This window comes from Felis catus, chromosome D1 (assembly GCF_018350175.1).
Source record: "Felis catus isolate Fca126 chromosome D1, F.catus_Fca126_mat1.0, whole genome shotgun sequence".
Lineage (NCBI taxonomy): Eukaryota > Metazoa > Chordata > Mammalia > Carnivora > Felidae > Felis > Felis catus.
The window spans coordinates 33,029,973-33,049,487 of NC_058377.1; the positions used below are offsets into that span (position 1 = coordinate 33,029,973).

Genomic DNA, 19,515 nt, shown 5'->3' on the forward strand with positions numbered 1-19,515 from the left:
AAGGCAGTTCTAGTCTCCTCACCAACTTCATCTTTCTCTTGGATAAGGTTGTTTGCCAGACTTCTTTCAAGTGTGGTGATACACAAAGCTTTACCATATTCCACTTGGTGTAGTAAAAAGGTGGTTCATTGTGAAGAGTACTGGGTTTCAAAGAAGGACACCTCAGCTTGAGTCCAAGCTCTGCCACTACCAGTCATGTGACATTGGGTCAGAAGAAAGAAGAAAAGAAAAGAAAAGAAAGAAAAGAAAAGAAAGAAAAGAAAAGAAAAGAAAAGAAAAGAAAAGAAAAGAAAAGAAAAGAAAAGAAAAAGAAAAAGAAAAAGGAGATATCCAGTGTCTGTGTCTAGTAGTTAGGACTGGAGGATAATGTATGTGCAAGTGAGAGCATTTGCTTTGTGGCTGTGGACAATACATTTGGGAGCCATGATTTCAGTTCTATTACCTAAGTTTAAGATTTCACTAAACTTGTGAAATCTGATTCTTTTTTCATTTGCATCAGAACATTGCAAACTCAATTATCAAACCCCTGAAGTCTTAAATAATAGTTATCCAATAATACCTTACAGGTACAAGATATGGGGCCAGGTATTTTATACCTATTTTCAGAAGTCTTTACACACCAAAAATTAAAAAAATAAAGTCTCTTTCCTTTAACAGCCAAGTCTGGTTGAATCTTACTGTTCTGCTTTTCTGCTCCATGTGCATCCATCAGGGAAGATATTCATCAGAGGATATCCTTTTCAGATAAAGTTAGGCTTTACAAAGATCAAATTATAGGAGAAGCTGCCCTCCACACAGTCAAAAATTTAGTGGTCAGATCACAGCAGAGGTAAGAGCCATGATTCTGCTATAAAATGGTGTTGATATGACCCCATCTCTAAATTAGCAGAGATTTAGACTAAGGCATTTCCATACCTTGTTCTAAAAAGCTCTACATGTTCTATGGAGATGCCAGAGAGTCTGTGGGCCTGGATGGAGGAAGAGGAGGCATTCTTTAACACATATATAGGCACACACTCCAATAGGCTGGCTCATATTTGTTTCAAGTAAGATTTATTTGAAGAAATAATTGTTACTCCAAAAATGTTTAAGAGGTGCCTTGGTGGCTCAGTCAGTTAAGAATCCAACTTTGGCTCAGGTCATGATCTCACAGTTTGTGAGTTCAGGCCCCACATTGGGCTGTGTGTTGACAGCTCAGAGCTTGGAGCCAGCTTTGGATTTTGTGTCTCCCTCTTTGCCCCTCCCCTGCTCATGCTCTGTCTCTGTCTCTCTCTCTTAAAAATAAATAAACATTAAAAAATGTTTTTTAAAAATTTTTGAAAGGCACTGGAACTGTATAATTGCTAAGGCAACTTATGACTCATTCATTCTGTGAAAAACCTGTCTGTAGATAGGTAAGTTAGTGAGTATCAAAACCCATGATGAGGACTAGGAGGTAGGGTGTTTTTTTTCTTTCTCTAACCCAGGCTGACCCAGTAGACTGGCTTCTGGTAATTTGGAGGTAGAATATTTCAGATAACTAATTTCTATCAATAAGCAGAGTCCTGCTGACATGCCATACTTGGCTTATTTACCCTAAACACCCAGAAACAGCATGTGCAAACATTCAATTTTAATATTTTGGGGATTTATGTTCCCAGTGGCATCCTATATGAAGTGGTTTCAAATGTTCTCTTCTATCCTTTTTTTTTTTTAAGTAACAAGAACCATTACATAAAAAACTTTGAAAAATTTTTGCTTCTAAATTTTTGGCTGCACAAAATTTTAACAGTAATTCTTTGGCTCATGAAATTCAACTGTAAGTTTAACATAGCTTTTCAAATTTTGGGATTATTTTGTGTTTAATGGTTTAGAAAATTGACTTCAACATCATCCTTAAACCAAACTACTATTGAAAAGAGCAAATCTGTGTCTAATCCTTGTCCTTACGAACATATAATAGTCATATGTCGGGGATGTTAAAGACTGAAATCCACTATTCCTGGGCAAAGAGACAGAGACACAAAAACAATCCAAGCCTACAACTGCATTATCTAAATTCTAAAACAGCTTACAATGATTGTTCCTTTGTTAATGAATTTATTCATTTAATGAAAGGGGCTGACCCTGATGTATACCAAACTCTGAACAAGCCTGGGATTCAACAATGAACAAGAGACATGTCCTGCACACAGATCCCACTTAGCAGAGAAAAATGTGAAACTCTTAAGTTTTGAATAAAAGCAACTTAAATTCCAAAAAGGAGATAAGGTGGCTCCAGTTCATGTCACAAGCTTGTGGCTGATTTTGTTACTGTTTTCATTTTTTCCACTATTAACTAGGCTTTACACTTTATTTATACAACACCAGCTTTTCCATTTATGTCTTCTTTCTTTTCCAGGATACAATCCAGGGGTCCACATTGCATTCAGCTGTTGGGCTTCCCAAATCTCCTTTTATCTATGACAGTTTCTTATTTTTCAGGACCTTGACAGTCTGGAGAAGTACTAACTTAGTATCTTAGTAACTATCTTGTAGAATGTCCCCCATCTAGATATGTCTGATGTTTTTCTTATGATTAGATTGGAGGTATGGATTTGGGGAAAGAAATCCAGAGGTAATTGGCTTTTCTCATCACATCACGTTATGGCTTACAACCTACATGGTTTCACTGATGATGTGAGGATAATATCTGATTGGCTTTTCTCTAAAGTTATAATAGTTTCCATACTCTACTTTTTGGAAATTCATCACTAAATCTAACAGCCCGTCCTCAAGTAGGGAAAAGTTAAACTCTACCCCCTGGAGGGAAGAGTAATACAATTCCAATTCTTTGAAACTCTTCTCTAAAGAATATCTGTCTCTTCTCTATTTTACATGTGTTTATATAAACAAAATTTATTGTCCTTCGTATCAGTGTGGATTCACCAGTATTTTATACTTTGGGTTACAACCCAATCATGATACATTACTTATTTTGTTGCTCAAACCATTCCAGTTTTGGCTACTGGGAACTAGTTTCTATTATTTCTAAAATATCAATGATAAGGAATTGCATCTAGGTTAATTTCTTCCAACCCAACATTTTCAAACAGTAGCTCATCCATAATGATTTCTAATACCTATCCTGACAGTCCTTTCCCGGTTACTCATACTTACATTGATTCACATTAGTCTTTTTATCTCAACAATCTTGTGTCATGAATTTTTTGCTTCTCTTCTGATATCAAGGAAAGTTATAATCCAGTTGAGTCGATCAGGTTTTATGCTCAAAGGCACTGTTATTAACCTGTCAGGCTTAGTTTTTGCAAGGTGATTGCTGCACTCTAACAATCCACTTAGCAGTACAAAATAAATACAGGATTAACTCTTTTTTTGATAAAGTTTTAGTTAGAAGTCAATTAGTGATCAAGAATGTCATAAAACTAACAAAAATCTAAGGGAGTGTTTGCATGCTGATATTTCTTCCATAGCACACTTGTAAACTTTTGCAAACTTATATTTTCAGGTAAGCCTGCATCCCTGTTATATTCGATATTTTGTTTATGGCTCATTTACTTCTCTCTCCTGTAGACATCTGCATCATTAATAGGTACTGACATTAACATTTTCCTGAGTGTCATAATGCCAGTTTCTTGGCAAAAGGTCCAATTGTCAGGAAAAGTTTATTAATTCTGCTATGATTTTCCCAAAATGACACCCAAAATGACCATTCACAGTACTTGAAACTTTGTTTTTTCTCTATATGAATCCAAGGCAGCTGCTCTCCAACACAGTGGCTCTTGAAGTACAAAGACTAAATTAAAATGAGCTTACATAGTTTATTTTTTTAATTAATTTAAAATACAGTGTCAACATACATTAAAGATATTGTAGCAAATGAGATTAGGAATAACATGAGGTTATGTACATGTTTGTATATGTATGTGTGTATATATATTCAAAGTGAAAACAAATACAGAAACACTACAAAAAATTCAATATGATAATTTACTGACAATCATTTTCATCATATCTATTAATCTGTCATGTTAGTGGCTGCAAAAAATATTCTTAGTACTGAAACAGAGTATCTAAATATTCAATCTTAATATAAACTATAGTGCTTCAAATTTTAACAGCATATAAATAAGATTCTGAATTAAAAAAAAGTCCTCTTCCCTGCCAAACTCCCTATTTAACTGTAAATGTTTCAGTTCCTCCTGAAATCACAGCCTTCAATGTGGTGATATCTCAGATTTTTGGCATAAGTCAAGTGTGGGCAGTGTTCTCTGTAAAAAGGTAAATGAAGATACAAAGCCAGATATAAAACTTCTAACATGCTGCCATATATAAAACAATGCACACATTTAACATAAGAGACTGGGTGGATTCAAGGCAAAGTTAGGCTGCTCTCAACCCTGGAAGGGTAAAGACCAAAGGAAACATTGCTGAGAGATGGCAGATGGTACAAAGGGGAGAGAGAAAGTGGTCATCGAATTAAGTGGTGTCAGCACCTTTGGCCCCCCACCTGCCTCCAACACTTAATATCCTCACATAGTCCTGTACATGAACATCTTAGATAATGAAGGATATTTATGTATGTAATAACTATAAGCGGCCCCTGACTTTTGAGACTCCTTAGTAAGCAAACAGATTCCACTCCTCCCTCTAGCACCAAGAAATGTTCAGTCTCTGAACCTGGCATCTGTCTTGAGTGCCAGGGAGGGAAATGATGACCTATTGCGTTCCCTAACTAATACAATAGCTTCTAACCACTGATCTAGAATATTCACATCAGTTTTCTGTCAATGGCTCACTATGAGTGCTGTCAAAATTCTTAATTGAAATTCCTTATTTTAAGCAGTGGGTACAGCTACTATAAAAAATAAAAAACCCTCTTTATTGATCTGATCCTCTAAAAGACCATGTCAGTTATAAGCCAGAGTTCGTCTGCGATTACTACCAATTAGAACTTGCACGTCTAAAGCAGGGAGATTTTGGTGACAATGAATGGATACAGTAAATGTGTTTGGGAAATGTAAGACTAGTTGATAAATACCTGGCAATAAGTCTGCAGATTAACAGGAGACAGGCAGGACATAGATTATTCAAAAAGGTTCATTTGTAAAAATTGTTTTGACTTTGGAAGGTAACCAAAAAAGATAGGAGGCAAAAGTAAACATCAATTTACTATTCCCACCCTAAGTGGGAAAACTTTAGTCAAGTGCAAAATAACTTCTGGATAATAGTAAAGTCTCTGTTTTCTTCTTTAACAGGGAGATATGATTTTGGGGTCCTACTTAATGATTAGGTTATTGAGTTAACCTGTTATTAGGTCATAGTAACAGCTGCAAATTAAAAAGTTATTATAAAAACAAAGAACAAAATCTGACCCTAACCAGTCTGCCTCTAACTTGTGAGTCAGTTAAGTGTAATTCAAGTTGGGGCTCTAAATGCTAATTAAAGCATCCTAAATACATATTGAGGGGTATACTACAAACACAGTTGTCTGAGAGAAGGCTCTGAGGGACTCTTCTACACCAGCATCCATATGAATGCTACCCTTTTTGTTTCAGAAACAGATGCAGACCTGAAGAATGAGGCTGGGAGTAACAAGGTGATTGAGGTTATTGTCAAAGGATTACAGGGCCAGATTTTTTTTCCTTACAACTTAGTGGATTTTTTTTTTTTTTGGTTCAACCTAGTTGATTTTTAAAAGGAGTACCATAATATGTAAAACCAATTATCACAGAATAAGAATAAAAGTCATTATATATCTTTATTTTTCCTATTTGGAAACTTGGATAGTTTGAGACTGTAAAGTACATTTTTTTTTCTTCACCGTTCCTGAAAGAGCTAGCAAAGAAGCCACTGTTGAGAGACCTGGTTACACTCATTCTCATTACAAAATACAGAGAGTCAACACAACTACCAAAGCCACTCAAATCAAACAAGAAGAAATGGCACTTCCTCATACTTCATGGACTTCACAGGAATACAAAGATTATTTTACTTTTCACACATTTACACATAACACAAGAAAAACCTTCAGTTAACTGACTAGTGTCTATAAATGTGGTAGGAGTTATGGCATAACAAAAGAGTCACCTGTTAAATACATAAATGTTTTGTACTCGAGGATATTTTTACATAGTACACAAGATGATTGACATAGACTTATCAACTCTTCCTCATACTGATTATACTGTAAGCAGTGTTTAGGGTGTGCACATTGTGTGTTTTGGAGATGTAGAGGTGGCGATTCTAACCTATCTTCACATTATCCCTAAAATACTAAGGTTTCATCATTGAACTGTGGTTAAATTTTTAAGTGTGATTGTCTTTCAATGATTGTCATTACCTTCTTGTGTAATTAATATTCCATGTAATTTAGAGCACATGTCTTCATTTTCTCAATGCTCATGAATACCTTATCTGTGGGAAACTTATTTCTAAGGAAAAGCAGTATATGGCCATGACTTGCTTAACACATGTAATCAATATGAAGAAAAAAGGACCATCGCCATAAATCTGTAAGATTAAAACTTCAAAAAAAGGTACAATTTGAACAAGCACTTACACTTTTATTTCAAAAAAGGGACCACAGTAAGTAATGCCACAATAAATGTATAGTAATGCCTTAGTATATAATAAAGGAGAGTTGGGCTTCATTCATGTCCTATACAACAAAAGCTTTAATTCCTCACTAATCGTCAGTGGAATTAGCTCACAGACAACTCAGAGGAAAGAACACTCTGGTCTGTGTTAAAATAAAATGAACATTGAGATTTCTCTATGTTGCAGCAAATGAAGTGGGAATTCTGAATCTTTCTTTGGAGTCAAGTTGATCTTTGCAAGGTAATCAATTTGCCATTAAGACATTCTAATCTAGTAGGATGTCAGATGATGGCAAAGGCATTTAAACTGAGGGTGTCATATAAACATAGGGACTGGAACATTGGAGAGATTGCCTTCTGTTCCAGCAGAAGGTAGTCAGGCTATCAGCAATGTTATTATTACTAGGAAAAGGCCACCAAGGATCTAGAGACCAAAAAGCTCTAGCAACACCTGATCATAAGTATACAAAGATCAAAAGCAGGAGGTAAAAAATAAACATTTATCAGATTTTTTTCATTATATTACTAATTTTTATAATATTAAATATTTTTCATCCCTTTATTCAATGTACTGGTATTTATTTCTGATTTTGACTCTGTCTGCAAAAAGAGCTTTATGCAGTCAATACCTGAGTGTCTGTACATGGAGAAATCTGAAGTAACAAGTAAAATATCATGTCCCAGTGGACCAGTGCTGTGGCCATCAATGGCAAGTAACCAGCTTTTTGGAATCTTAAGAGGAGAGGCTCTTTGCCACATGCAGATATTTATAGAGATAATATATTACAATAATTGAAATAGAAATAATGGTTGATGCACGACCAGATGTTGATGATCTATTTAAATGGGTAGTGAATATCTATTTCTACACTCTATAAATTCAGTGAAATTCCTAATAAAAGCTATAAATTGAAATGCATGAAATAAAGTCAGGTACAGATTTTATTCCTGCTAAAGATGATTAAACAATTTTAAATTCTGAGGCTAAAGATTATTTAAGAATCCTGTACCTTTATGTTTGGTTTTTATTGCAACTAAGTATAGAATTTAAAAGAATTTAAGCATACTTGTACCTTTAAAAAAATCTTTATCATCTGTACAAGAATTTCTCAAAAGCCAATATTAGATATCAATAAAATACATTGACACTTTATAGTCTTACAAGTAGAATTTAGGCTGCTGCCTTAAAAATCCACTTTTTACATTGTTTTCATTTTATTATATTTTTTGATGCCACTGTAATGCCACTATCAGATGATATGTGCATATGACTTATCAGTATTTATATGTTAATGTGGTAAAATTTCATTAAATCCCAAAGTTATAAAGATAGTTTTATACATCCTCTGAACCAGGCATCAGCAAACTATGAGTCAAATGTGATTTACCCATGAGTCAAATCTGGCCCGCCACTAGTTTTACATGGCCCAACAGCTAAAATATTTCTATTTTTCAATAGATTTTAAGAATGAGAATTTCGAAAATTTTCAAACTGCAGAGTCCATAAGTAAAGTTGTTTTGGCACTAAGCCTTATTCATTTGCTTATTCATTATCTATGAGTGCTTTCTGCTACAATGGCAGTTGAGTACTGTAGTAAAGACCTTTAGGGTATACAAAACCCCCAAATATTTACTATCAGGTCTTGACAGAAATAGTTTGCTAATCCCCACTCTATACCCATAGAAGGCATCTGGAATGCTGAATGGAGTGTTTATATTGAAATCAGTGTATGACTTAACTTGGTTTCATTTATAGACATCATTTACATTATTCCTTTTGAATATCATCATCTACTTGGTAAACAAATAAAAATAAACTTAACGTTAAAAAAAACAACAACAACTTATTTCCTTGAAATGTTTAGGACCAGCAAAACAATGACATAGAAAAGAAAGAAATTCGTAAGAAAAAATAATGAATGAACAATTTAAATTACATTTTAAGTAATGATTTCAAGGTTCCTCAGAGAATTCCAGACAGTAAAGGACTTATCTGAAAATCCTTACAGCAAATTTCTAGTTTCCAAATTTCTGGGATATAGTACTTAACACAGTATTCTACAATTGTTATGGAAAAGACAATGTGCAGAGTTAGTTATCAAAAACAAGGGTGGGGGCAAGATTTTAAAATAAGAAACCAGTCAAGAAGTAAAAATTAAAAGAATGGCATGGCTAACAATTTATGCATTTTTTTTCTTTTTCATTTATAGGGAGCTACATGGTCTGCTGGTGTAGAACTTGATAGAAATTTACGTTTCATTTAGTGGGCTGATTCCCATATCTGTGTCAGATAAAATCATAGCACTTATTATTGTTACCATGGATACCATGAAGATACTGCCATCCACTAAACAGTATTAGAGGAAGACAACATAATTTTCTGGAACTAGTCCTGTTTTGCCTTCATAAGTTGCCTTCAACCATCCTGGTTCCACTGATGGGTATACTGGCAAAAAATGAAAAAAAATGTCATTCAATCAGCATTAGCTTCAAATAATTATATACACAAATGGGTAAAAATGCACATCAGATTGCATAAATATACTCAAGTTGTCAAAACAATGTCAAAGCACCTTTAAGGCTGGAAATGTCCTTTGCATTCATGTAACCAATCTCTCTTCCTCCCCAATCCCTCCCATCCTTCCATCTCTCCTATCTCCCCCCATTCCTTCTTCCTTCTCTCTCCCTCTCTTTCATATATAGGAGGAAACTGGGCTCCAGAGAAATATAGTGTATTAACTTGTACAGGTTATGAGAGGCAGGGGCTAGAGCAGATTCTGAGTCTCCTGGCTTCTACTTTAGCTTCTTATCCCATTACTACTCCTTCATCATCCCCATGATAATAAACTTAAACAAACGGAATGGGTATACTTACCATTAGAAAATATTGCCCCCTGTGGGAAAGAAAGTTCATGGCTGTGCTCTGCTTTACAAGAGTACATGGCTTTGGCTTGGCTGAAAGAGCAAAAAGTAATTTATAAAATACACAGCTCTCAACAAAAATACATTTATACTTCAAATCATTTGTAAAAAATAATATTAGTTTTTAGTTGTAATTGGAGTAAAATATACATCAAGTACACATGTAAGTATGCATAAGAGCATTTTTCACAAAGCAAAAACACTCACATCATACCAAAAACCCTTCTTGTGTTTCTAGGAAATGTCTCCAAGGGTAACCAACCTGGCTTCTAACAGCACAAGCTGGTTTTAAAGAACACTATTATTATATAATTGTTAGTATGCTGGCAAACAGACCATTTTTACACCTATATAGAGGTTCATAGGTACCCTATAGCTTTTTTCCTACTTTCTATCAGAGGTGAGACCCAAAAATTAAAAGGCCTACAGGATATGGTAAATAAATTAAGTGTACATGAGATAGGAAAAAGAATAGAATAAATTGATGATAAATGGCAACCAACAATAGCCTCATTGTCAGGAAAACAATGAGGATAGATGGAGGCTTTGCAAACCAGAGCCTATACCCATCTCCTAAAGTGGGAAGCCAATATTCAGCTCCCGACATCTGCTGCCATATGAGAATTCAGACTCAATGTAGCCAGATACTCTAGTTTCTTAAGAGAAAACAGAATTTCAGAATTTTATATGTGATATATTTAAAAATATTTGAGCCAACACTAAAAAGCCATCATCTGAGGCTGCTTATCAAATCACTAGTCAAGTCACCTTCATTCGACAACATCCAATTACCTTCATATGATGTGCAAGTTATGCTGATTTCACCTACTTCTCACCATCTCTATCACAACCAGAGCCCAAGCCAAAATCATTTCTGGTGTGGCTCACAGAATGGCTTCCTACCTTTCTAAATCCTCTAGGCCTCTTGTTTTGTCTACTTAAAATCCATTCTATACAGAGCAGCCAGTTTGAAAAAGGTTCTGATGATCGTGTGATGACCACATTATTTCCCTGAAAACAACCCTTCAACTGGTTTCCAACTCTAGCTTCCATACTGTGCACAGTCAGGTACCTGTTAGTATCTCCTGCTTCTTCTGTACCTACCTGCTCATCTACTATACTCCATTCACACTGGCCTGCTTTTACCTCCTCAAACATGCCAAAGTCATTCTCACCCCAGGGCTTTGCCCTGACATGTTTTCCCCTTGATCTAAACATAGTTGTCCACTTCTAGTTCATCTTAAATTTCCTACGTTTTGCTAAAAGTTAGGTCTTCCTGACCACACACTCTAAAACAGCTGCCCAGGCAACTATCATATTCTCCTGTTTTAAGTTTGCATGGCATTAGTATCTGGTATTCTGTTGTTACTGTTGATATTTCTATAACCTTCTTCAATTAGAATGCAACTTCCATGAATGAGGCCTGATGCTTAGTAACTCAATAAATATTTGCTGAATCAATGAATGGAAAAAAAAAGTTAAGAAGCTCTGGGCTCTGTTTCATACACAGTGAGTCCTTTTAAATATTGAAGGCACCCTGTCTTTCCTCCCTGAGGGCCCAGTACTTTATCTACAAAGAAGCATCAGCAGTGTTTGCTATCTACAGCTCTCTCAAAGAGCAGTATACATTATTATTTCACTTCCCTGTTGGAGCTAGATAATGGGTCTTATTCCCTACACTTCCAGAATGAGGCTAGGTCATTTAAACTGGGTTTCCAAAAAGTTACCTGAAAATTAGAAAGCTTATAGAGAATAAATATTGTCCTACCCTCAGAATCTATTTCATGAGGTTTAAGTCTCAGGTTGTACTTTCAGAAAGTCTGCTAGGATAGCCTAGGAGAGCCTGCAGCAGGCAGATTTAGGAATGACTACTAGCCCACACAGAACACTTCTCAGGGCTACATCATGCAAGGAAGAATTGAGGAAGTACAGGGCTCTACACTAAAGAAGAATCATATGTACGTGTGTGTATGTACATGCAGGCACATGAATGTATGTGCTGGCTGACATGGGTGTGGGGGGGGTGGGGGAAGAGGATACTACCAAGTTATGAAGACTTGTAAGAATCAGACCATGATAATCCTAAATTAAAAAAAATACATTAGTTTTTCCTATAAATCTTCTAGTCAATTATAATCATTTGATCTAATTTGGTATGATTTGATCTAATATGATCTGGTAGCTGACATAATTGAGAGTCCCAGAACCATTTCTCTAAAAATATGTGTTTTTCAAAAAAAAAACAAATTTTCTAATGGCAACAATTTTCTCTAATATTAAGTCCTACTGCTTTGAATCATTAATCTAAGAGATGCATAAGGAAATAATTTCCAGTTATAGAAATGATTAAGATATAATAATCCTGGGGTGCCTGTGTGGCTTAGCCGGTTAAGCCTCCAAGTCTTGATTTTGGCTCAGGTCATGATATCATGATTCATGAGTTCGCTCTCTGCATTGAGTTCTGTGCTAACAGTGCAGAGCCTGCTTGAGATTCTCTCTCCCTATCTCTCTCTACCCCTCCCCTTACTCTCACTCTCTCAAAATAAATAAATAAACTTAAAAAAAGATATAATAATCATTGCAATGATATAGTTTTTGAAATTATATACTGAATACAACCAAACTATTTTTGTAAATATTTCAGATATGAATGTTCTCTCTATAGTGTTTTATGGGATTGGATAGCAAGGGGGAGGCATGTAGAATAATTATATCACGAAATAAAGATATTGTTGTATGTGTCAAAAATACACAGCACAAAATAATATCTGTCCTGACTTTTCAATCATCTGTGCATATGACTAGACAGGTATAATTTTCTTCTGCTGAGATCTGTAACTACAGGTGTTAACTCAGCAGAAAGCTTTGATGATTTAATGTAGATGTCTGTGACTGTGAAGTTTTCTCTTCAGGTGCTAATGCTTCCTCTTTTACTGCCTTGGTATATTGAAGAAGATGTGAAAATAATACTGTCACCTATTAGGTCTTTCTTCAGAAGATCCTAATATTCTTTGAAAAGGATTCTGAAAATCTTGCTTCTTATTGCATGGGAGAGTAAGGTAATGACACTCAGCATGCTGAAAGCTATTTCTTCCCTTATCATCCAGAGAATGATCTGTTCATGAGATTCATTCCTAATTCTATACACTATTACTAATGAGTAAACTTACAGAGCTTTGATAAGTGTGCAAAATTCACAATGCTTATCTTAATCATAAGCTATGATTGACCAAAATTTATACAATATTTTCTGGAGGGTCACTTAATGATACACACATACACAAACACACACACACACACACACACACACACACACACACACACGTATATTTTTTGTATGAAGGAAGGAGGAATGAACCTAGATATAGTTAAAAAGATGCCAACGTAGTAGTAACATATAGAAAAGCTAAAAACAAAAAAATCAAAACCTAAATCTTCATCAGAAGATTTAAAAACACCAACCCAAATAAAGCATCAGGCAGCTAATTTAAATAATAATGTAGAAGAACACATGGCATAAAACAATATTAGCCTGTAAGGCAATTATTTTATAAAAAAATATGTCCTTGCAAGGCCCCTAAATTGCCCATGACTATTTACAATAAATACTACATTTGCTTCTGGGCCATTGGTTGGAGATTTTTTAAAATTAGTCACATGTTCCTTTTTTACGCTTTTGTCAACAAATACTGGCTGTTTCTGGCTTAGATACCTGAGTGAATACTGAATGCCTCAATGCTAAAGAACTCCCATGGATGCTTGTAAAGCTGCTTATGTAAAAGGCACGTGCATTGCAACTCCATTGAAAATGAAGTGAAAAAGTGAGTAACAAAGTCTTTTTAAGTTAAAAATGTATTATTTTATTCATTTACCCAACAACTTTGTTGAGCATCTTTTCTCTGTTGGGTACTATGTTGGAGCAATACAGTGAGAACCACCTTCATAATTCCTTTTCTGTGTTTATCATAGAGGAGTGGTTCACAAAGTATAGTCAAGGGGAACCTGGATGGATGGGTAGGTAGGGCCCTTAGAGGACATTGCTCTGAGAGCAAATGAAGTATATACGAGAATCCATTTATATTCTAGTATGCCATGTTTTAAAGAGGTCTACAAAAATGTTAAATAAAGTAGCTCTTTGTTTTAAAAAATATTTTCATAAAATTTATTTATATTCATATGTAATGGCCTTTTAAAAAATCTTTGTTATTGTATTAATGGTGCTTTGATGGGATTAAGGAAGAGAGGTGTCAGTTCCTGAGCTCTCAGTAGTCACCATCATTAAGGAATGGAAGCTGACTGCAGCACATTCAGTATATGGCAACAACAGAGGAGGAGTGGGCTTCCATGCGGTCTGGGTTAGTGTTGGATGTGAAACAATTTCTGTTGTTTTCAAAACACATTAAAAATATGGCCTTTGGAAGAGGAAAGGGGTGGGGAGGTTAGACCCTATTGTGATCTAGGGGTAGGCACATAAACTCTCTGCCTAGGTTTTATAGAAAAGGGTGACCCCCAAATGTTGTAGGACTTGTGATCATCAGGTGACTTAGGTGATAGGAGTTTGGATTTTGAAAGGAAACAGGCATTTTGCTTGGTTCATCTTCTATATGTAGAAATTAAGTCCAAGAGAAATTAAAGTTACAGCAGAGTCAGGCTAGAAACTACATCTCCTGATTGCTGGTCTAGAACATTTGTGGTGACTATTTGAATGTCATCTGTGAAGTCTCTTAATATCAGTGAAAAAAAAATCACATCTATTATTGATAATTGCTGACAGTAAATAAGAGTAAATAATCACAATTCTGTCCTCCAACAACAAAGCATGTTACTGTTACACCTCTTTAGTTGCATTAACTTATTCATATTTTTACTAAATTCATAAATATTTTTAAATTGCTCAGTTTAAATTTCTAGTAAATATAAATAGATATAATCCACATAAACAAAAGCTCTTTGGAGGTTCTCAATGTTTTCTTTTTCTTTAGTGTATAAAGGTGTTCTGAGACCAAAAATTTCAAGAACCATGGTCATAGATGAGATTAGGTGGTTGTGAACCAAAATGTTAACTGAGGTTGTCTTCAGGTGGTGAGATAAGAGGTGGCTTTCCTTTACTTTTTTAAAATTTATTAGTACTACCCACATTCTCTAAGAGAAAAAAAATGTTATTCTTAAAAATAATGCATTCTTTTATGTTGCTTAATGTAGCACAATATGTTATGTGTATCATACATGTGTACTGTGCTCTAAATCAATGACAGCCTTCTTAAATCTCAAACTCACTGGATGAGAAGACTTTGTTGAGTTTTGCTTTGGTGCTTTGCAATTATAAACAAAACATTGGTTTTATTTTTTTCAACGATGCTTTTAAATTATGACAATAGAAATATGTGATTGCTTATAATGAGCCAGGCACTCTCAATTTTCCTAATTCTCAACCATATAATTCTCAATTCAACCTTCAGAAGATATTTGTATAGCTTGCGTAAATTATGTTAAAGTGGATCTTCCCCTCCGCCCAAATTTAACTGACATTTAGGTGAAGGCTTTAAAAGTACCATTTTCCACATATTTTATAATGGTGAAACAGAGCCTAGTGACATTTGGCTTTTGAAGACATTGTATATAACCAATGTCTACTTAAGGATGTGCTAGGCACTAAGACATTTTTCTCTGTTCAAATGACTCTCAAAAACAGTATTTTTTGGTACATAAAAACCATTTGGGGATGTTGTCAAAAATTCATATTCTCCAGGCTTCAGTCTCAGATATTCTGGTTTACAGAGTCTGCAGCAACTCAGGAATCTTCATATTAACAAGTCTTATAGGTCAAGCTCCTTGCAGAGTGACCCCTCCCACTCCACTGAACCTGATTTCTTCAAGATTTCCAGTGATGCCTTAGAGATTAAAACCAGTGTCCTCCTCTAATGATCTCCTTGACACTTTTGCTTCTACCACATTGACCATTACTTCTCTTTATCATTTCTTCACACTCACATGCTTGACCCTTAAATAAAACCATTCACCAAAGACCAATGCTCAGATATTTTTCCTTTTTCACTCAATAAGCTCCATCATTGAGTACCCTCAGCTTTATTTATGCAGTATAACTGCTGTATGGAAGTTTCTCAAATGGCATCAAACACCATGCCCTCCCCTGATTCCAGTTGCACATTTCTAACTGCCTGTCAATGTTCCTCAGGCTCCTTGAACATTATGGTCAACATTTCCTTTCCTCTCCTATATACTCACAAGCTAAGATCAGAAGCTAAATTTCCATTCTTTTTGACAGTCAGTCTCAAAGACTTGGAATTTTCTTTACCTATCTTTCATTCCCAAAATATCCAAGCAGTTGCCCAATCCTGGTCTGATCCATAAAATTCTCCTTATGGTTTTTCATGCTTTTGTTACTGCCCTAATTAAGGCCCTTTAAACCTCACAAATTCCATCCTAGATGACCAACTGTTCTCTCCCCCTCACAACCTCCTAGAAAAGCCACTTGAGTGATCTATCAAAGCGCACCCATGATTAGATCACCCCTTTGTTCAATGACTCAGTCTACAGTAACTCCCAGAAGTGTTACTTTCCTGTTGTTCAAAGCCATCCACTGAAATCTCCCATTAGGTCTCTTTCCCAAACACGGCTAGTCGTCCTACTGCCTACTACTGGTTCTATCATTCTTCAAGGTCCAATTCAAGGATAACCCTGAGCTCCCTAGAAAGAAAGCAAAATAGACTTTATAGGAGGTTAGTATGGGAAATGCCCTCAATTTCTATCTGTTTTTCACTTGTATTTAATGGTATAAAATAGTATCAGGTGATTGCCAATGGTTAGTGATTTAGTAACATTAATATATTAGAGGCTTCAATATCTTAAGCAAGCACTTTAAATAACAATAATAATAGTTACCATCATAGACCATCTACAGAGAACTTAGCAAGTACTGCAAATAAATTGTAGTGTACATTTATAAGAATTTGTCAAGGGCAGAATTATGATCTTCATTTTATAGAAAAAGAAAATAGTTTTTGAAGTGGCAGCGTAGGAGGACACTGGGCTCACCGAGCGTCCTGCTGATCACTTAGATTCCACCTACACCTGCCTAAATAACCCAGAAAACCGCCAGAAGACTAGCAGAATGGAGTCTCTGGAGCCAAGCGCAGACGAGAGGCCCACGGAGGAAGGTAGGAAGGGCAGAGAGGCAGTGCGCGCTGCACAGACTGGCGGGAGGGAGCCGGGGTGGAGGGGCAGCCCGCCGGCCAAGCAGAGCCCCCGAGTCTGGTTGGCAAAAGCGGAGGGGTCGGGCGGAGTGTGTTCCGACAGCAAGCGGGACTTGAAATCTGGAACGTTATAAGCTAACAGCTCTGCTTGGAGAACGGGAGGGCTGGAGGACAACGGGAGGGAGAGTTGTTGAGCCCCAGACGACAGAGCTCACCTTGGTGGGGAACAAAGGTGCTAGCCAGCGCCATCTCCCTCGCTCATCCCCTAGCCAAAATCCCAAAGGGGAACTGGCTAGCACCGCACAAACACCCAACGCTGTGCTTCTGTGGAGCCATCCCTCCGGCGGGTCTGACTCCCTCCCTGTGCCCAGGGTCCCTCCCGAAGTGGATCTCCGAAGGAAAAGAGAGTTGAGCCTGCCCTTCCTGCCCCTGTGCACCTTGCCGATACACCCCAGTTAATATGCCAGATCCCCAGCACCACAAGCCTGGCAGAGTGCAAGAAGCCCAGACAGGCCACGCCACCCCACAGTGAATCCCGCCACTAGGAGAGGGGAAGAGAAGGTACACACCAGTCTGACTGTGGCCCCAGTATTGGGCTGGAGGCAGACATCAGGTCTGACTGCGGCCCCGCCCACCAACACAAGTTATGCAAGACAGCACAGGGGAAGTGCCCCACAGTCCCGCACCACTCCAGGGACTATCCAAAATGACCAAACGGAAGAATTCCCCTCAGAAAAACGTCCAGGAAATAACAACAGCTAACGAACTGATCAAAAAGGATTTAAACAATATAACAGAAAGTGAATTTAGAATAATAGTCATAAAATTAATCGCTGGGCTTGAAAACAGTATAAAGGGCAGCAGAGAATATCTTGCTACAGAGATCAAGGGATTAAGGAATAGCCAGGAGGAGCTAAAAAATGCTATCAACGAACTGCAAAACAAAATGCAGACAACTATGGCTCGGATTGAAGAGGCAGAGGAGAGAATAGGTGAACTAGAAGATAAAAATTATGGAAAAAGAAGAAGCTGAGAAAAAGAGAGATAAAAAAATCCAGGAGTATGAGGGGAAAATTAGAGAACTAAGTGATGAACTAAAGAGAAATAATACACGCATAATTGGTATTCCAGAGGAGGAAGAGAGAGGCAAAGGTGCTGAAGGTGTATTTGAAGAAATAATAGCTGAGAACTTCCCAGATCTGGGGAAGAAAAAAGGCATTGAAATCCAAGAGGCACAGAGAACTCCCTTCAGACGTAACTTGAATCGATCTTCTGCATGACATATCACGGTGAAACTGGAAAAATACAAGGGTAAAGAGAAAATTCTGAAAGCAGCTAGAGATATACGTATAAAGGAAACGTATAAAGGATAAACATATAAAGTGAGACCTATAAGATTCCTGACTGATTTCTCTACTGAAACTTGGCAGCCCAGAAAGGAATGGCAGGAGATCTGCAATGCGATGAACAGAAAAAATATGCAGCCAAGAATCCTTTATCCAGCAAGTCTGTCATTTAGAATAGAAGGAGAGATAAAGGTTTTCCCAAACAAACAAAAACTGAAAGAATTTGTCACCACTAAACCAGCCCTACAAGAGATCCTAAGGGGGATCCTGTGAGACAAAGTACCAGAGACATCGCTACAAGCATGAAACCTACAGACAACACAATGACTCTAAACCCGTATCTTTCTATAATAACACTGAATGTAAATGGATTAAATGCGCCAACCAAAAGACATAGGGTATCAGAATGGCTAAAAAAAACAAGACCCATCTATTTTGCTGTCTACAAGAGACTCATTTTAGACCTGAGGACACCTTTAGATTGAGAGTGAAGGGATGGAGAACTATTTATCATGCCACTGAAAGTCAGAAGAAAGCTTCAGTAGCCATACTTATATCAGACAAACTAGACTTTAAATTAAAGGCTGTAACAAGAGATGAGGAAGGGCATTATATAATAATCACAGGGTCTATCCATCAGGAAGAGCTAACAATTATAAATGTCTATGCGCCGAATACCGGAGCCCCCAAATATATAAAACAATTACTCATAAACATAAGCTACCTTATTGATAAGAATGTGGTAATTGCAGGGGACTTTAACACTCCACTTACAGAAATGGATAGATCATCTAGACACACGGTCAATAAAGAAACAAGGGCCCTGAATGATACATTGGATCAGATGGACTTGACAGATATATTTAGAACTCTGCATCCCAAAGCAACAGAATATACTTTCTTCTCGAATGCACATGGAACATTCTCCAAGATAGATCACATACTGGGTCACAAAACAGCCCTTCATAAGTATACAAGAACTGAGATCATACCATGCATACTTTCAGACCACAATGCTATGAAGCTTCAAATCAACCACAGGAAAAAGTCTGGAAAACCTCCAAAAGCATGGTAGTTAAAGAACACCCTTCTAAAAAATGAATGGGTCAACCAGACAATTAGAGAGAAATTAAAAAATATATGGAAACAAACGAAAATGAAAATACAACAAGCCAAACGCTTTGGGATGCAGCGAAGGCAGTCCTGAGAGGAAAATACATTGCCATCCAGGCCTATCTCAAGAAACAAGAAAAATCCCAAATACAAAATCTAACAGCACACCTAAAGGAACTAGAAGCAGAACAGCAAAGACAGCCTAAATCCAGCAGAAGAAGAGAAATAATAAAGATCAGAGCAGAAATAAACAATATAGAATCTAAAAAAACTGTAGAGCAGATCAACGAAACCAAGAGTTGGTTTTTTGAAAAAATAAACAAAATTGATAAACCTCTAGCC

At 36.6% G+C, this 19,515-nt stretch overlaps 1 protein-coding gene across 2 annotated transcripts in view; it reads right to left on the reverse strand.

Annotated features, from left to right (window-relative positions):
- Nucleotides 1–5,721: 5,721 nt before the first annotated feature.
- The window catches only part of ARHGAP42 (Rho GTPase activating protein 42), a 327,384-nt gene continuing 313,590 nt past the window's right edge, over nucleotides 5,722–19,515 (reverse strand). For both annotated transcript variants that reach the window (XM_003992599.6, XM_045038578.1), the window contains exons 23-24: nucleotides 9,454–9,533; nucleotides 5,722–9,024 (exon numbers count right to left, since the gene is read on the reverse strand). In XM_003992599.6, the coding sequence (XP_003992648.3) occupies nucleotides 8,936–9,024; nucleotides 9,454–9,533 (169 nt within the window). In that variant the 3' untranslated portion in view covers nucleotides 5,722–8,935. The remainder of the gene's footprint in view (nucleotides 9,025–9,453; nucleotides 9,534–19,515) is intronic.